General features: G+C 32.9%; 1 protein-coding gene across 5 annotated transcripts in view; it reads left to right on the forward strand.

Moving 5' to 3' along the window:
• The window catches only part of Pclo (piccolo presynaptic cytomatrix protein), a 371,116-nt gene that overhangs the window by 244,283 nt on the left and 108,924 nt on the right, over positions 1-17,909 (forward strand). For all 5 annotated transcript variants that reach the window (XM_074064870.1, XM_074064869.1, XM_074064871.1 and 2 more), the window contains exon 10: positions 17,211-17,336. In XM_074064870.1, coding sequence (XP_073920971.1) covers positions 17,211-17,336 — 126 coding nt within the window. The remainder of the gene's footprint in view (positions 1-17,210; positions 17,337-17,909) is intronic.

A 17,909-nucleotide genomic window follows, 5' to 3' on the forward strand; every position in this document is an offset into this window, starting at 1 on the left:
GTATTAAAGGTGATAAATGTCTCCTGAAACTAAAAACTTTAAAGATGTTGTCAGAAAACGTTAAAAAGACAAAAAAAGGTGGCAGCAATATGCTTTTTTTTCTTTATTTTAAAAAAAAACTTATGACATGAAATCTATTTTGTTTCTATAATTCATAGTGCAACTGTTTTAAGTGTTTATTCAGTGGTAGTCACCTATGTAACTCCCATGATATGACTTAAATCATGTTGGATGCTCTGAATAGAGGATTTCATAAAGACCAGGATCATCAACCTGCTCCTGATTGAGTAGGAGGACTTGTAATGTAAGTCATTGCTACCATAGAATTTTAAGAACTGAGACAAAAGCCAAGAGATTTATAAAAGTTTATTGTTTATACACACACTTACATATATATAGATATATTACATCTACAAACATAGATATGCATCATAGTTTATAATTTTGTAACGTATGCAGAGAGAAATATATGCAAGAATTTCATATTACATGATCTATAACTTTTAGAAAATCCTTTAACTTTCAACATGTAAACTTCAAATATGTAATTAATAGGCGTTTTTTGACAATTGTACAATGGTTTTCAGAACCTTTGCTCAACTAGGCATATAGGCAGCAGAGTGGTGAGGACAGCTAATGAGTTTTGGAGTCATAAAGACTGAGTTGGAATTCAGCTCTAACACTTACTTAAATTTTGACAGTAATTTTTTTTAACCTGTAAAATAAGAGCTCCATGTTCTTCACATAATTGTTAGTGAATCTAATGCAAAATCTTGTACTTACTACACACTCAACAAATGCTATGTTCTTCTTACTTAAAGAGAACTAAGCAGAAAAGAACAAAATGTAATGCTCAAGAAATGAACTTTTTTCTTAAATTAAGAACTCCATCTTACGGTTCCAGAAACACAGCTGTTTGAAACAAGCCAAAGAAATTCTTCTGGTTTTAAAAAGGGCGTTTATTATGTGCAATTCCAAAATGGACTGGCTACATCTGCGAAGCTATGAACACTAATTAACAATTATACTAATGAAGAACATTCAAAATGTTGTTTAGTTTCAGAAGGTAGCAGTATCTTCCTAAGAAATAGTGGCTCATTCTCTATTCTTCATTATTTATCATCTTTTTGGTCTTTTGAAACAGTAGACAAATTCTAATGGATTTCATTGGATCTCACTAGCAATACCAAGTGTGGATATTTCTTTTTATTATATTATTATAAACACTTTAGCGAAGTATAATTTACATTTTATAAATTCTGTTAATGTGCAAGCAAATATTTTAAATAAATTTATAGAATTGTGCAATCATCACCAAAATTTTGTTTTAGAAATTTCCATCATTATGAAAAGTTAACTAGAACTTGATAATAATCACTATGTCCAATGTGCCTCTGATACAAAATACAAAACACTGATTTATTTTCTGGCTCTTCATGTTTGTTTTTGTAAAGAACTTCATATAAATGTAGTTGTTCATATGCAATTTTGATATCTGACTTCCTTCTCTAATGTTCCAAAAAAATTTAATTAGTGTATGTTATGGCATATGCTAGTTAGTGGTTTTTCACTTTTACTGCTAAATATATTCTATAGTGTTTGAATATTCAACACTTGGTTTACCCTATAGGATTTTTCCACTTGATAAACACATATGCATGTAAGTTTTAGTTGGATATTTGTCATTTTTGTTAGGTGGTTTCCTAGACATGAAATTCCTGGGCTGTTATTTACTGTACTGTTGCTTAGGAAAGTGCCAAATCATTTTTAAAAGTGAGTGTACCATTTCACATTCCTGCCAGCAATGTCTAAGGGTTCTACTCTCTCAATGTCATTGATTACACTGGTCAATATCTGTCTTTTTATAGTAGATACGGGTGATGCCTTGTTGTTTCAATGCATTTACCAATGACGTGATTTTTGGCATCTTTTCATGTGTTTGTAAACAATACATACATATTCTCTAGTGAAACATCTATTCAAATATTTTGCTAATGGCTTATTTAGGTTTTTGAATTTTTGAGTTTTAAGAGTTCCTCATATATAAGTCCTTATAAGGCATATGATGCACATATATTTCCTTCCTCTCTGCCTCTTCTCCACCTATTTATTTAATGTTGACTTTAAACAAAAGAACTTATACTTTAATGGAATCCAATTTGCTGATATATTTATTATATAGATCATATGACTCTTGACAATATTTAGAACCCTTTGTTTTCACAAAGTCACAAAAGTGTGACTTTGTAGTTCTACCCAGAACTTTTTACACTTCAGTAGATGGCCTATGTTATGATTTTTGTATACAGTATGAGGCAGGAATCAGAGTTCATTCTTTTGAACCACAAATTAATATACAATTGTTCTCAAATCTTTTGTTAGAAAAAAAATCCACCACTATATTATCCTGACATCTTTGTCAAAAATCAGTTTACCATTAATATAATTCCTTATTTCTGTATTCTTAGTTTATTTCCATTGGACTATATGTCTACTTATTATTACAACACTATATTGTGTTTACTATAATTTAATATTAAATTTTGAAATCTGGTAGTTTAAGTCCACAAACTTTGTTTTTCAAAAAAAATGACGACTCTTGGACTGGTGGTGTGGCTCAAGTGGTAAGAGTGACTGACTGGCTAGCAAGTGTGAGATTGTGGGATCAAACCCCAGTGCCAACAACAACAACAAAAAAAGAGTGTTCTAAAGCCTTTGAATTTTAATAAAATTGTAGGATCACCCAACTAAATTGTCAGAAGGATTGCATTGAAATTACAGGTCAATTTAGAGAGACTATTTTAATAACACTGGGTTTTCCAATCCACAAACATATATCTCTTCATTTATTTAGATCTTTTTAAATTTATCCTACTGAAATTTTCATTTTTCTTGTACAAGACTAGCATTTTTTTTATCAAATGTGGTGCAAAGTCTTTTATTATGTGTGATCCTACTGTGAATGGAGCTTTCCTTGTGACATTTCCATGTATACATGTATTATAACCCAAATTGGTTCATCTCCTCTGTTTTTCTTCTTTCTACCTTAGTCCCTTTCTTATGGTGATTTCAACAGGGTTAAAAGTTCTATATTCATTCTTGTCTAGAGAGTACATCAACCATATTCACTTTCTTAACTTCCTTCTTTTACCCTCCCTCTCTTGTATGTGACCTCCCCTTAGCATGATCTCTGTTTTTCATAATATTGCTGTATTTGTATTAGGTCTATATTCCACCCATGAGAGGAAAAACATGCAGCTTTTGGCCTTCTGAATCTGGCTAACTTTACTTAAGATGTTCTCCAGTTCCATCCATTTACTTACAAACAACAAAATTTCATTCTTCTTTGTGGCTGAATAGAATTCCATTGTGTATAAATACATTTTCTTAATCCATTCATCAGTAGTGGGGCATCTTGGCTCTTTCCATAGCTTGGCTATTGTGAATAATGCTGCAGTAAACATGGGTATGAACCTGCCTAAGAAAATGCATTTTAATTGATATTTATATAATGAACCAACCTTGTATTCCTAGGATGATTTCCATTTGTTGATAGCTTATTGTCCTTTTTATATGGTTCATGATTTAGTTTGCTTTGTTAAGTAATTGTATGTTGGTGATGATGAGGGATATTCTGTAGATTTCTTTTCTTGTGATGACTGTGAGTGATCTTGTACTACTGACCTTATAGAATGTGTAGGGGAAGTGCTTTCTATTTTTTAAAAGACTTTGTGAAGAATTAGTATCATATATGCTTTGAACATATGATAGAATTCTTCAGTGAAGAATTCACCAGTGATAGAATTCACCTGAGCATTTCTTTGTGGCAAGAATTTTCATTATGAATTCAGTGTTTCCTGGTTATCAGTCTAGAATTTCTATTTCTTCTTGATTCACTTTTGGTAATTTGGGTCTTTCTATAAATGTATCTATTTCATCTAAGTTTTATAATTTTTGTTATAAACTTACTCATAACATTTTCTTATCAACCTGTGCATTTCTCTTTGGACATGGTAATGGCCATTTTGTCATTCCTAAATTTGATCATTTGTTCTTTTCAATTTTTTCTTGACTAATTTAGCTAAAGATATGTCAATCATGCCAGTCTTTTTAAAGAGCCACCTTTTGTCTACATTTATTTTTCTCTATTTTTTCTGTATTTTATCAATTTATGATCTATTATTTGTCATATTTGAATAATTTATGATCATTTATTTCTTTCCCTCTAATTTATTTTATGTTTAGTTGGCTATTGATTTCTAGATTCTTAAGTTGAAAAATTAGGTTATTGATTTGGGACTTTTCTTATTTACCATGTTCCATATATTTTATTTTTATTTTTATTCTGTTCATAGTATTTTCTAATTCCCTCTTCTAATCCATTGTTTACTTAGAAACATTTTAATTCGAAATATTTAAGAATCTGTGGTCTCTTTTTCTTCCTGATTTCAAGTTCTATTGTGTTTGCTGAACTTACTTTGTCTGATTTCAGTCATTTTAAGTTTATTAAGATTTGTTTTATGGCCTGGAATATACTGTATCTCAAAGAATGTTGCAGTGCACTTTGTTACTCCTTGTAAATTTGAGTTCCCATGTGGTGACATTTCCTTTCAACCAACTAGCTACAAGTTATCAGGGCGTTGCACTTGCATTCTGCCACTTGAGCCATGTTTTAGATAATACATGTTGCACCACTAGATTCATATATTCTCTGAGGGGAAATCTTTCCTCTGATGTGGTATTAGTTCTGCTCAGCATTGTATTATTATCAGCATCATTATCTTATTTCTGTTGTTTCAGTGTTTACTATTTGAATCAGATTCCTAGGAGTTGTAGCTTCATTGTCTAGTTGTTGGCCAAGGATTAGTCATAAGTTCTCCTCAAGCAACTTCAAACTACTTATAAAGCAGTAAAGTTTTGTTGATGGAATGGGATATAGTTTGGGAGACTACTCAAAGATCAAGCAATTTTTTCATCTAGCTAGGTTCTCATCTGTGCTGCACATTTGTGTAATCTTCTTTCTGCTAGGTATGTGTGAGGAGTTTAGGTTCTGCTTGATCAGTGCCAAGCACACACACCAGGACTTCATTTACCCAGAGATATGTAGAGAGTTTATTAAATGTACTTATGGCTACATCAGTTCCCAGTCACCCAGCTTAATAGCCAAATAACCTGCTGATCTGCCATATCCTCCATTTCCTATAGCAGCAAAACTTCTGGCTTTCATGGCCCACCCTGCCCACTAGAACTACCCTGAAAACTGAGCTGGTAATTGAAGTAGTCCAGCAAAGCACAACCAAAATTCCCTGTTCTTACTCAATATTCAGTAGCTTTTCATGAACAAATGCTCCTCTGTTTGCTGTATGCTTTTATGCTTTTACTAAACTTCCAAAGTGCTGTATTTTGCCCAATTAAGCAATTTACTTGTTGGGAAAGGATTTTATCCTAACCTTACAACATTCTATACCTGAAGATTTCATGAGAAAACTGACTTTTTTCTACTGGTCTTTGAATCAAAAACATTAAGACAAATTATATCCCTTCTACTTGTTGTGGAAGCCCAAGACAAAGTACGATTGCCACCTCAAGGACATGTGTGTCCTGTGCTAGCTGCTGGAACTTCAGTGGAACTGAACAAACCTACAAAGTGAGACTGGATGCCTAAGTCTTTCTCTCCCCACACAGATGGTTTTTTCCTCTTTTATTGTAATGCATGATTCAGTTATTAACTTAAGTCCCATTTTGGAATAAATTGAGTTTAAAATCATGTAAGTAAAATAAGGTTGAGGTTGAATTGGCTGCAGTCATACATTCCTGGTAAATTTTGGTGAAAATTTGGATTCACTACCTTAGTAACAAAAGGTTTTATTGTCAGGGTTGCTGCCCCAGAAACATTATCACTGTTTTCTGATAGTTTAAGGAAAAATATTGCTTGTATATTGTGGTCCTGCTAAGGAAGTAACAAAGTAAGCTTTGCTTCTAGCTGCAGATCATTTAGCACACTTTCCTATGTACTCTTAATAAAATGAAATTAAAGGCATGAATAATTAATTCCATGAGGATCAGGCAAAGACATTCCAGATACTTAATATGTAGAAGAGAGAATAAATGTTAATATGAATGTGAAATATAAGGGTGTAAATGTAAAGTATATATGAATTGGCCGTGGAGAAATGAGCAAGAAGAAATGAAATTCAGTTAAAGAAGTAAAGATTTATATTGTTTCTCTAGAATCTTTTCTTGACAATTAGAATGATGAGCAAAGAAAGAAAAAGTAAAGAAAAAATAATGAGTTCTAATCTTACCTATTTTGTATGCCGGCCAACCTGTTAAAAGTGTTGAACCTTCCTTAGCCTCAGCTGCTTTGTCCTGAAAATGGTGTAGATAGTAACTAATCATAACTTTGTAGAGATAAGTAAAAAAAAAAAAAATGAGGAAAAAGAAAACTTACACCATTATGTCTGACACAGGAGAACAACTAGAAATGTCCATTGCCTTCTGTTTCCTTCTGTGAAGAAGATACTGATAAGACTGAGGAAAATCAAATAATGCATTAAATATAAAACAATATTGCCACATTATAATTGCAGTTATTTATGGGGGCACAAAGCAATGCAGTGATACATGTATGTGAGGTAGAGTAGTGAAACCAAGGTTTATAGTCAATAAGATAAAAAATATATATTTCACAAGGTACAAACAGAATAAACCCAAGTAGAATCTATTTGTTCAAAGTCATATATTTTGAAATGTTTTGATAATGAAGACATTGATAAATCTGATATAGTATGAAAATAAATTAAAGCAGCTCATTGTTTTTATTTAAGCCTCAGTTGTCATAGAACGTTTCAATATTCTTAGCCCATTTATCTAACATCATGAGCCTAATTCTTGTGCACACCAGATAGTGTAATAATTTTTAGGTAAAATTATGAAAATGACCAAAATGATTGTATTAAATAACTGTTCAGTGAAAGAATGTCACCTAATATATATTGGAAGATAGAAGCAACTGAACTATTTTGAATACCTTCTTCACTATTGGCAAAATGATTTGGATGACAACAATTTTGTCTGGTAGTATAAAAATAATCTGGATTTTATTTATATCTCTAAAGTGACTCAGCAAACTTAGAACTTTTTCCATGAATCAGTTTCTGAACTCACCACAAAAAATAGTAGATACTGTAATAATTCTTGTGTTACCAGATCTATATGCACATTGTTCTTTGAGGATTTGCATACTCAAGTAGCTAAAATTAATTCAACTACTTATTCAGCTAATACATGTATGCAATTCAACTTTGAATTTGAAGAGTATTCTTTCTTCTGGTATTTTCCTTATGTAAAGGTGACATTTATTTTGGAAAGCATATTCTAGTTTTGCCCTAATATAAACTTTTATTGCCAGTGACATTATCAGGTTATATAAGCATCTCCCAATAAAACAGTCAACTTTAATACATTCAGAGAAGGACCCCACTGCTAGTCCTAGTGAGATTAATATGTATATCTAAGTATAATAGACTAATTCAATATAATTCAGTATTGAGGCCATACCTATAAAGTGACCTTACATTCTAATGTGCTAACATCCAATTTTCTATCAAACAATTATTTTGTTTTAGGCCCTAAGTTCTACTAAATGTAATAAATTTATTTTAACCACCTTTTAGAGAAGTACCAAGAAAATCTTCCCGGCTCTGGCTCTAATTTGGTAATTCACCTAGGAGTGAAAATTTTATGTCATTGCCTAATTAAAAATGCAGTTCTGAATGTTGCAATCCTTGGAACTTTAGTGGGAATTATCTTTAGTACATCAAGAGCAGGAAATCTTAGACACTGTAAACAAAATTACACTTTAATAACATACTCATCATGTATTAATTGAAAAATGTTTAATAATATGAATTCCAGAATACCAATCCTCTCTTTTGTATACTTTGACTTCTCTTCTTTATATCCTCTGGCAATGGTCATTTCAGTCTTCTGACAGGCCAACATGGATTCATCTCATCCAATTTGATGTGAGTATGGATATTCTCAAAAATTTTTGAGCTAAATATAAAATTTTTGTATTAATACTATTTCAGACTGTAGTATTTCAATTTTTAATTATATTATTTTATTACAATAGAAAGACCAATTATGAACTTAAATTATAAGCAGAAAATATGAGATGAGCTGAGTGCCAGTGGCTTATACCTGTAATCCTAGCTACTTGGAAGACTGAAATTGGGAGGATCATGGTTCAAGGCCAGCCCAGGCAAATAGCTCTTGAGACACCCATCTCCAAAATAACCACAACAAAATGGACTAGAGGTGTGGCTCAAGAGGTAGAGTGCCTGCTTTGCAAGTGTGGAACCCTGAGTTCAAACCCTAGTCCCACCAAGAAACAAGTTTTTTTTTTAAAATATGAGATGAAATAGTCTTTTCAAATCTTTCATTCAAAGAACATATTTTTCTTGTATATGGGTACATATATAAATCTAGAGGGACAGAATGCTAAATATCAATGACCAAATAAGAAAAGGATAATGGGAATAGTTGAGTTTATAATTTGCTTCCTCAGTCTTAAATTTAGATTGGCCTTGGGAAGAGTGTGAACTTCCAGGTTGATACTACTGAATGCCATTATGTATATATAGTTAATAATGTCATTAATCTATATTGTAGAAATTTTTTTCTTACAATTAGTAAAAATTTATTGAAAATTAGGAAAAACAGGGACATTGTCTTTAGTTCCTCATGTTCCGGTATTAATGAACAAATTTTAGCTTTTCATAGGACCTAAAGGGAAAATTACACTGGATTTTTAATGTACTTTTATTTATTTTGCTAAATATTTATATTTATAATTTATAACATAGTGTGTGAAACAGTATAAAAATAAACATCTATTGTCTTAAGAGTATAATTAACATTCAAACTACATAAAAGTAGATGTAATTGAGCTCTCCTATAGGGGCATTTCTACTAGCCTTGGCTTTTCATAAACATTAATATTTATTTGTACAGATAATCTGTTTTCTCTTTTGCCCAACTAGATACTAAACCACATATTACATTTTCATCGTCATAACTGTATTATAGATAGATAATAAGCATAATTGATTTAAGATCTTATTCATAAGGTAAATTATACTTACTGATACAAATTCTTCTTTTCCTTGATGCTTAAATGATAGGGTGGAAGTGAAACAGTAATTTTGCCTAAACGTGATGCTCTCATTATAACCACATCATACTTTTGTACATTATTTTAATGATGAAAATAAAATGCATTCTTTATGATACTCTAAAATCCTAAATTTTTAATGTAACATGTAAATAAACATACAAAATTAATGTAGACATAAACTGCAAGCTTATGTGGAAATGTAAAGATTTTCCCTAAAAATAACACTCACATTTTTATGCATTGCTTATTTTATCACCCAGCAAATACCACAACATATTTAGCAAATATACATAAAGGCTATAAATGACTAGTGTATTTAAGTTATAATTAAAAGTTGTAAAGGTAATATTTTTTCTTAATGGTTTTGCAATTTTTATTATTGATCATCTCTGCCCAACATAATTTGTTGTTTTCTGAATTTTAAATTACCCTGTAAGACATTCTTTGTTATAGCTATACTTGAATACTCTGAAATTACTCTTAACTTTTGATTTTCTTTTTTGTATTAAATCAGTTTTGCTCTCCATAGTAACTGTTGGTTCACAGGTCTCTACTCGGCCAAATTTTGAACTTAAGATGAATACTAATGTATTTCATAGTATCTACATGAGGAAGCATTCACCTATTTTTTAGATGGAATAGAAGCAGAGATGCAAAGGAGATTATCATGAGCCCCGGCCTGCGTGGATATGCTGTGTGAGCCTGACTAAGAGCAATGGGGAACAAGAAATAAAACACACACAAACATACAGACATACAGCATAAACAGAGCTCTGGTTTTGGGAGGACTGCACGTTCCTCATGAGAAACGTGAGTGCCTATCTGAGCCAGAGTGTTTATTTTATTAGGACAGTACAAGGAAAAGACTCAGGTAAAAAATCAAGCTTTAACAATTCTTGATGCAAGGTAAAAGGAATGAGGTTTGGTGGGCTAATTTTCCTAAGGCTAATGAAGCTTAATGACAGCACATCAATTCTGGAATCATCAAGGCACGCAGCGCTTTATCTAAGGTATTGATTAATCTGGCATCAGGGAGTTTCCTAACAGTTCTGGTACTTTATCTAGTTTTGCATCAGGGGGCTGGTATGCAGACAAGGCAGGTTGTATTCTTCAAGGAGACGCAAGAACAAAGGTCAAGACACCAGGTGCTGGGAAAAATATGAGAGAAGAGGCTGTGCAAACTTCCATGGAGAGTCTGTGCAAATTCCTGTATGGAGAGGCTGTGCAAACTCCATTATTTCCAGTCCAGGGTCATGACTGATCCCCAACAATCTTAAGTAACATGAGATTAAAAAAAGTGTAAAAAGTTGAAAAACAATGCTATTATATAAATCAGTTATCAAGGTCCTTTTCAGTTAAGCATTTTTGTTCAAAAGTAATGTGCTTCTTGAATGTACCAAAACTTCCATCTGCACCTGCCTTCTAGATTTGAAGAAAGGCAACATAGTTTTATAAAAATATTTTGCCAGTTTTATCTATACTTAATATACAAAATATTAAGCTGCAACCATAGAGATATGAAGCCCAAATATCCAAATTTAAATTCTCAGAAATTGCAAAAATCAGTTCATTCTCATGACATCTAAATTAGTAACAAGCAACTACTGTAAAAAAATATAACAAAAATGTTACATTTCTTAGATATTTTTATTTTGTACCATGTATCCTTAAACTTTTAATATTTTTTGCAATTTTATTGTATACATTAAAACAACAGCAGTGACATCAACAATGACAGAAATTTTTGAAAATTGACCATGTACCTAGAGTACTTCCCATGTACACAATCTCATTTCTCATAGTGTCATCATGACTATGCATTATTCCATTTTACCATAGCACTAAGGCCTATAAAACATACTTAAAAGTATTTTATTTTTTCTTTTCTCCTTTTAGTTTATTGTTTTTACATTTACTTACATGTGTACACATTGTTTGCACCATCTCTCCCCTTCCCCCCTGCTTCCCGGCAGAACCAGTTCTGCCCTCTTGTTCTGTGATTATTTTGAGGAGAAAACATAAGAGATAATAAGAAAGACAGTGTTTTTGCTAGACTGAGATAAAGATAGCTATACAGAGAGACTCCTATGTTACTACCATGCACATGTGTATTACAACCCACATTTGTTTATCTCTGTCAGACCTCTTCACTACTTCCTGGTCCTCTTCCCATAGTGGCCTCTGCCAATTTAAGATTACTTTATTTGCTCCTCAACAGGGAGCACATCAACCGCATTCAAGTTTTAGGTTTCCTTTCCTTTCCCTATATCTCCCGTGCATGTTCTCCCCTTAGTGTGTGACCCATGTACAATAATTGTACTGCATTTGTTTTGGGTCTATAATCTGCAAGTGAGGGAGAACGTGATTTTTGGCCTTCTAAGCCTGGCTAACTTCACTTAAAATTATGTTCTCTAGTTCCATCTGTTTACTTGCAAATGACAAAATTTCATTCTTCCTTGTGGCTGAATAAAATTCCATTGTGTACAAATACCACATTTTCTTGATCCATTTGTCGGTTGTGGGGCATCTTGGTTCTTTCCATAGCTTGCTTGTTGTATATAGTGCTGCAATAAACATGGGTGTGCAGGTGCTTTTGTAATAACTTGAGTCACATTTCTTCAGGTATATCCCTAGGAGTGGTATTACTAGGTCATATGGCAGATCTATTTTTAGTTTTTTAAGGAGCCTCCATATTGTTTTCCAAAGTGGTTGTACTAGCTTACATTCACACCAGCAGTGTATGAGTGTTCCTTTTTCCTCACATCCTTGCCACCATTTGTTGTTGGTGGTGTTCTTGATGATAGCCATTCTAACAGGGGTGAGATGGAACCTTAGTGTGGTTTGATTTGCATTTCCTTTATGGCCAGGAATGGTGAGCATGTTTTCATGTGTTTTTTGGCCATTTGGATTTCTTCCTTAGAAAAAGTTCTGTTTACTTCAGTTGCCCACTTCTTTATTGGTTCATTGATTTGGGGGGAAATTATTTTTTTGAGTTCTCTGCATATTCTGGTTATCAATCTCTTGTCTGGTGTATAGCTAGCAAATATATTCTCCCACTCTGTGGGTGGTCTCTTCAATTTAGAGACCATTTCTTTCATTGTGCAGAATCTTTTTAATTTAGTGTAATCCCATTTGTCCATTCTTTCTCTTAGTTGCTGGAGTTCCATGGAGGAAGTCCTTGCCTATACCTATTGTTTCCAGGGTAGTCCCTGCTCTCTCATGTACTAACTGCAAGGTTTTGGAACTGATATTAAGGTCTTTAATCCACTTTGCGTCAATATTAGTACAGAGTGATAGGCATGGATCTAGTTTCAGTTTTCTGAAGGCAGATAGCCACTTTTCCCAACATTTGTTGAAGAGGCTGTCTTTTCTCCAACATATGTTTTTGGTACTTTTTTCAAAAATAAATTGGGCATAGCTGTGTGGATTCATAGCCAGGTCCTCTATTCTGTTCCACTGATCTTCATATCTGTTTTTGTGCCAGTACGATGCTGTTTTTGTTACTATGGCTCCAGTATATTTTGAAGTTGGGTATTGTGATACCTCCAGCATTACTCTTTTTGCTCAGTATTGCCTTGGCTATTTGCAGTCTTTTGTGTTTCCAAGTGAACTTTAGGGTAGATTTTTCAACCTCTGTGATAAATGTCATTGGGATTTTGATGGGAATTGTGTTGAACATGTAGATTGCTTTTGGTAGTATAGCCATTTTTACTATGTTGATTCTGCCAATCTATGAGCATGGGAGATCTTTCTACCTTCTGTAATCTTCTTCAATCTCCTTCTTAAGTGGTTTGTAGTTCTTGTAGAGGTCATTTATATCCTTTGTTAAGTTTACTCCTAGGTATTTGATTTTTTTTGAGGCTATTGTAAATTGAATTGTTTCCATATATTCCTTCTCAGTTTGTTTGTTGTTGGTGTATAGAAAAGCTAATGATTTTTGTAAGTTGATTTTGTATCCTGCTACATTGTTGAAGCTGTTTATGGTGTCTAGGAGTTTCTGGGTGGAGTTTTTTGGGTCTTTGAGGTATAGGATCATGTCATCTGCAAATAGGAATATTTTGACTGTTTATTTACCTATTTATATTCTTTTTATTTCTTCTTCTTGTCTTATTGCTCTGGCTAGAAATTCCTTGACTATGTCAAATAGGAGTGGGGAGAGTTGGCACTCTTGTCTCATTCCTGAGTTTAGGGGAAATGGTTTCAGGTTTTTCCCATTAAGGATGATGTTGGCTATAGGTTTGTCGTATAAAGCCTTTATGATGTTGAGGTACATTCCTTCTATTCCTAGTTTTCTTACAGCTTGTATCATGAAGTAGTGTTGCATCTTATCAAAGGTTTTTTCTGCATCTATTGAGATGATCATGTGGTTTTTGTCTTTGCTTCTGTTAATGTGCTGTATTGCATTTGTTGATTTGGTATGTTGAACCATCCCTGTATCCCTGGGATGAAGTCAACTGGGTTGTGGTGAATGATCTTTCTGATATGTTGTTGGATTCAGTTTGCCATTATTTTATTGAGGATTTTTGCATCAATGTTCATTGAGGAAATTGGCCTGTAGTTCTCTTTTTCTGGATGTGTCCTTGTCTGGTTTTGAGAGGAGTGTAATACTGTCCTCATAGAATGAATTGAACAGTGTTCCTTCCCTTTCTATTTCATGGAAAAGTTTAAGGAGTGTTGGTATTTGTTCTTCTTTGAAGGTCTGGTAGAATTCAGCTGAGAATCTCTCAGGTCCTGGACTTTTCTTTTTTGGGAGACTTTTTATTGCTGCTTCAATTTCATTAGATGTTATAAGTGTGTTTAGGTGGTTAATATCTTCTTGATTCAGTTTTGCATGGTCATAAGAATCTAGAAAGGTGTCCATTTCTTCAAGATACCCCAATTTATTGGAAGATAGGTTCTCAAAGTAGTCTCTGATGATTCCCTGGATTTCTGTGGTGTTGTTATCTCCTCTTTTTCATTTCTGATTTTACTAATTTCGGTCTTTTCCCACCGCATTTTAGGCAGATTTACCAGGGGCTGTCGATCTTGTTTATTTTTTCAAAGAACAATCTTTTTGTTTTATTGATTCTTTGTATGGGTTTTTGGTCTCTATTTCATTATTTTTGTCCCTTATTTTATTATTTCTCTCCTTCTGCTTTTTTGGGTTTTGCTTGTTCTTGTTCTTCTAGGAGTGTGAGATGTAGCATTAGGTAATTGATTTGAGATCTTTCTTTCCTTTTAATATACGCACTCATGGCTATAAACTTTCCTCTTAGGACTGCCTTTATTGTGTTTTCATCTTCATTAACTTTTAGGATACTTTTGATTTCCTTTCTTATTTCTGCTATGACCCACTGATTGTTGATCAATGTATTATTCAGCCTCCAATTATTTGCGTATTTTTTGCTATTGTTTTTGTTGTTGAGTTCTAGTTTTAATGCGTTGTGATCAGATAGAATGTAAGGAGTTATTCCTATTTTAAAAGTATTTTAGCTATTTGAATTCACTGTAAGGCTATATTACCATTATCTGTGCTAATTTATCATGATGAATATAGTTCCGATTTCCTGCCACTGAACCTTTGCTATAGGGTTCTAGAAAGTGTTCATTGAAAAATCAGATCACTTTAAGGATCCAATGATTTAACCCTCAAGTCATTGCCATCTGCAAAATTAAACTATAATTAAATTATAAAATAGTCATGCTAATTAATAGATTTTGAATTTCAACAACTAACCTTTTAGCTATACCCTTAAAGGTGTGACAATCTTAAATCTATTTGTCAATTCTAAGTATATGGCTTCATCAGATATAATGGTAAAATTATTTTTATATACTACCTTTACATTTCATTCTTTAAGCTTAAAAGAAATACACAAGTACAAGTCATGAGCTCCCTCCTCTGCTACACTCTACATAAATTATGTTATGTGAGAAATTGTAATGTGAAACTTGACCTTAAACATACCTCTTTATACTAAAATAATCTTAGGAATCACCTTTTGAGTTCACAGATTAACCATTTCCTAAAATTGATATGAATGTGTTGCCAACATTGGAAATCCAATAAACATGTGAGGTTTTATAAAATCATTACAAAAAAATGAATTACAGTTTGTGAGTGATTCAACCACAGAAAGCAAAACCACAACTTTGTATAACAGCATACTTTTTAGAGATAAATTTTATAGAATAGACTTTTACTTATAGCTAGCTATTTGAAAATCATTTTGTAATTTCTAAAATGTCCTTCACACATTAAAAAAATAGGCTAAACTAATTGAAGACTGACTAGTAAGATTTTGCTCAGCTGCTACCTTTTATTCACAGTATTCTAATGTCTTACCATAGAGTCAGTCTTGGTGATTCCTTAAAGTCTAATATCTAAGAACTCAATGTCTTTACCCAGACTTAGCTGACTATTAAGTTCTTTAATAGAAAATGATTATATTCTTACAATTATATTGAATTTATACTATATTAAATTTATATCATAAGATAATTTCTGCTAAGAATAAAAGTGCTGGACCAAAACTATCATGGCAGAAAAATATCCACAGGTGGGGCTAGGGAAAGCCAGTGTCTTGCTTAACTATGAACCCATAACAACAGGGCCTTTTGATGCACATCATCAATTTATTTTATTTTGATTTGCACTTTTTAAATCTAAATCTTCAGAATACTTATCCTAGTCAAAAATCAGAAAGAAGGATAGGGAGGGAGAAAGAGATGGAAGGGAAATAAAAGAGGAAAAGGGAGAGCAGAAGGGAAGGAGGGAGCAAGGGAGGGAGGGAGCAAGAGAGAAATTAACATATCAGCTGGGAAGAAGAAATTATGTTTTCCCAGAATATGTCCTTGCTTTACCAGTGACAAAAGGCTCCATAATCCAGTGCTACTGTTTTTTCAAAGTTTGAACTCCATAGTTGCTGGTCATAGCATTGTTTCTGAAGACCAAAGTAGGAAGGGAACAGAATTTTAAAAAGCATTAGTTGTTAAAATTTGGAGACTTTGAAAGAATCTGAAATCATTTGAAAAGAGTACTTCAATTACTGAATGGAATGAATTTCAACATGAAGAAATAGTTAATTGTGTCCTTATTAAAGATGAAGTCTGGTTTCCCTTAGTATTTTTTATATTAAAATACCCTTAACATTTGTAACTAAAATATATTTGCTTACATATACACTTGCTAGGTTTTAACTAGATTAAAAAAAAAAATCCCTGAAGCTGGACTCATGCCCATGATCCTACGTACTTGGGAGGCTGAAATTGAGAGGATCATGGTTTAAACAAAAATTGGTGAGACCCTATTTCAAAGGGAAAAAATCTGGTGGCACTTGCCTGCCATCACAACTACAGCAGTAAAATAGGAAGATTGCAGTCCAGGCCAGCCTGGACAAAAAGCCAAACCCTATCTAAAAAATCCAGAAAAATGTTATCATGGCACAAACAATATTAGTCAATAAGTTGAAAAGTGAGGACTGGAGGCATGGTTAAAAGGTAGAGTGCTTACTTGCAAGCACAAAGTCCTGAGTTCAAACCCCAGTACCACAAAAGAAAAATCATTGAAAAGTGAATAGTAATTCATAGATGATGATTATCTTTCCACATTATCAGTTGCAATTATTTGTTTGAATTATGTCTGTTCAGTTTACAACAGCCACAATTTCCTTTGTGTGCATGAGATGCTCCTGAGTTTCATAGGTGACTTGTATACACTGAACATATTCTTCTGTAAAATTTTTGTAATATATATGGTTAAAAATGGCAATACTTTAGTATATGACTATATTTGGCTAAATTCAAATACGCATTTGTTAATGCTGGTTGATATGTTGTAGATTACACAAAGATCTCAGAAATCCTTACTTCTTATCACCAATTACTGAAATGAAAATAATATCCTTTTGTTATTGATGTCCAGTTTCAATTTTAATATTGTTCCAAGTAACTGATACACTTTATCCCTGATGCACTTCACCCTACAACTTGTGACAACTGTTGTCCCTTCTTAAGTCATTGCTAATAGTTTGCTAATTTTCTACCACAGGTAATGGACTAGGAATCAGAATTGTGGGAGGTAAAGAAATCCCTGGCCATAGTGGAGAAATTGGAGCCTACATTGCCAAGATTCTTCCTGGAGGAAGTGCAGAGCAGACAGGGAGACTGATGGAAGGTAAGAATGAGAGATATCAAAGAAAAGTAAAATGAGTGTACTCATGTTGAATACATTTTAATTTAATATGCAAAGTTTCTCTCAATTACTGTGCAGGTAAGCCTCTCTTCTTGTGGTTGTGAGTTTTGGTGTAGCAATAGAAAGGAAGATATATCACAAACATGTTTATTTTACTATCAATTGCATTGTCCTTTTGGCAGTTGGTTAACTACAATAATACGTTCTTTCAAAAACACTAATTAATCATGATGTTTTTAGTGATACTAGTAATTTTACCTAAAATACTTTGTTTATCTGAATAATTCATTAAAAAGATGAAAATTATATTGAAATCAGCTATGAAAATTAAAAGAAGTTCCAGTACAAGGTAAGATCTGGTCAGCAAACTACAGAGAGCCACAAGCCAAATCCATCTTCCACCTGTTTTTATAATCAGAGTCTTTTTGAAAACAGCCATGTCATTAACTTACCATAGGGGCTTTCCTGCTCCAACAGCAAAACTCTATAGTCTGCCTCATCTAAAGGATTTACTCTTTAGCCTTTTAGATAAAAACTTTTGACACCCCCTATACT

Source organism: Castor canadensis, chromosome 2 (assembly GCF_047511655.1).
Source record: "Castor canadensis chromosome 2, mCasCan1.hap1v2, whole genome shotgun sequence".
Lineage (NCBI taxonomy): Eukaryota > Metazoa > Chordata > Mammalia > Rodentia > Castoridae > Castor > Castor canadensis.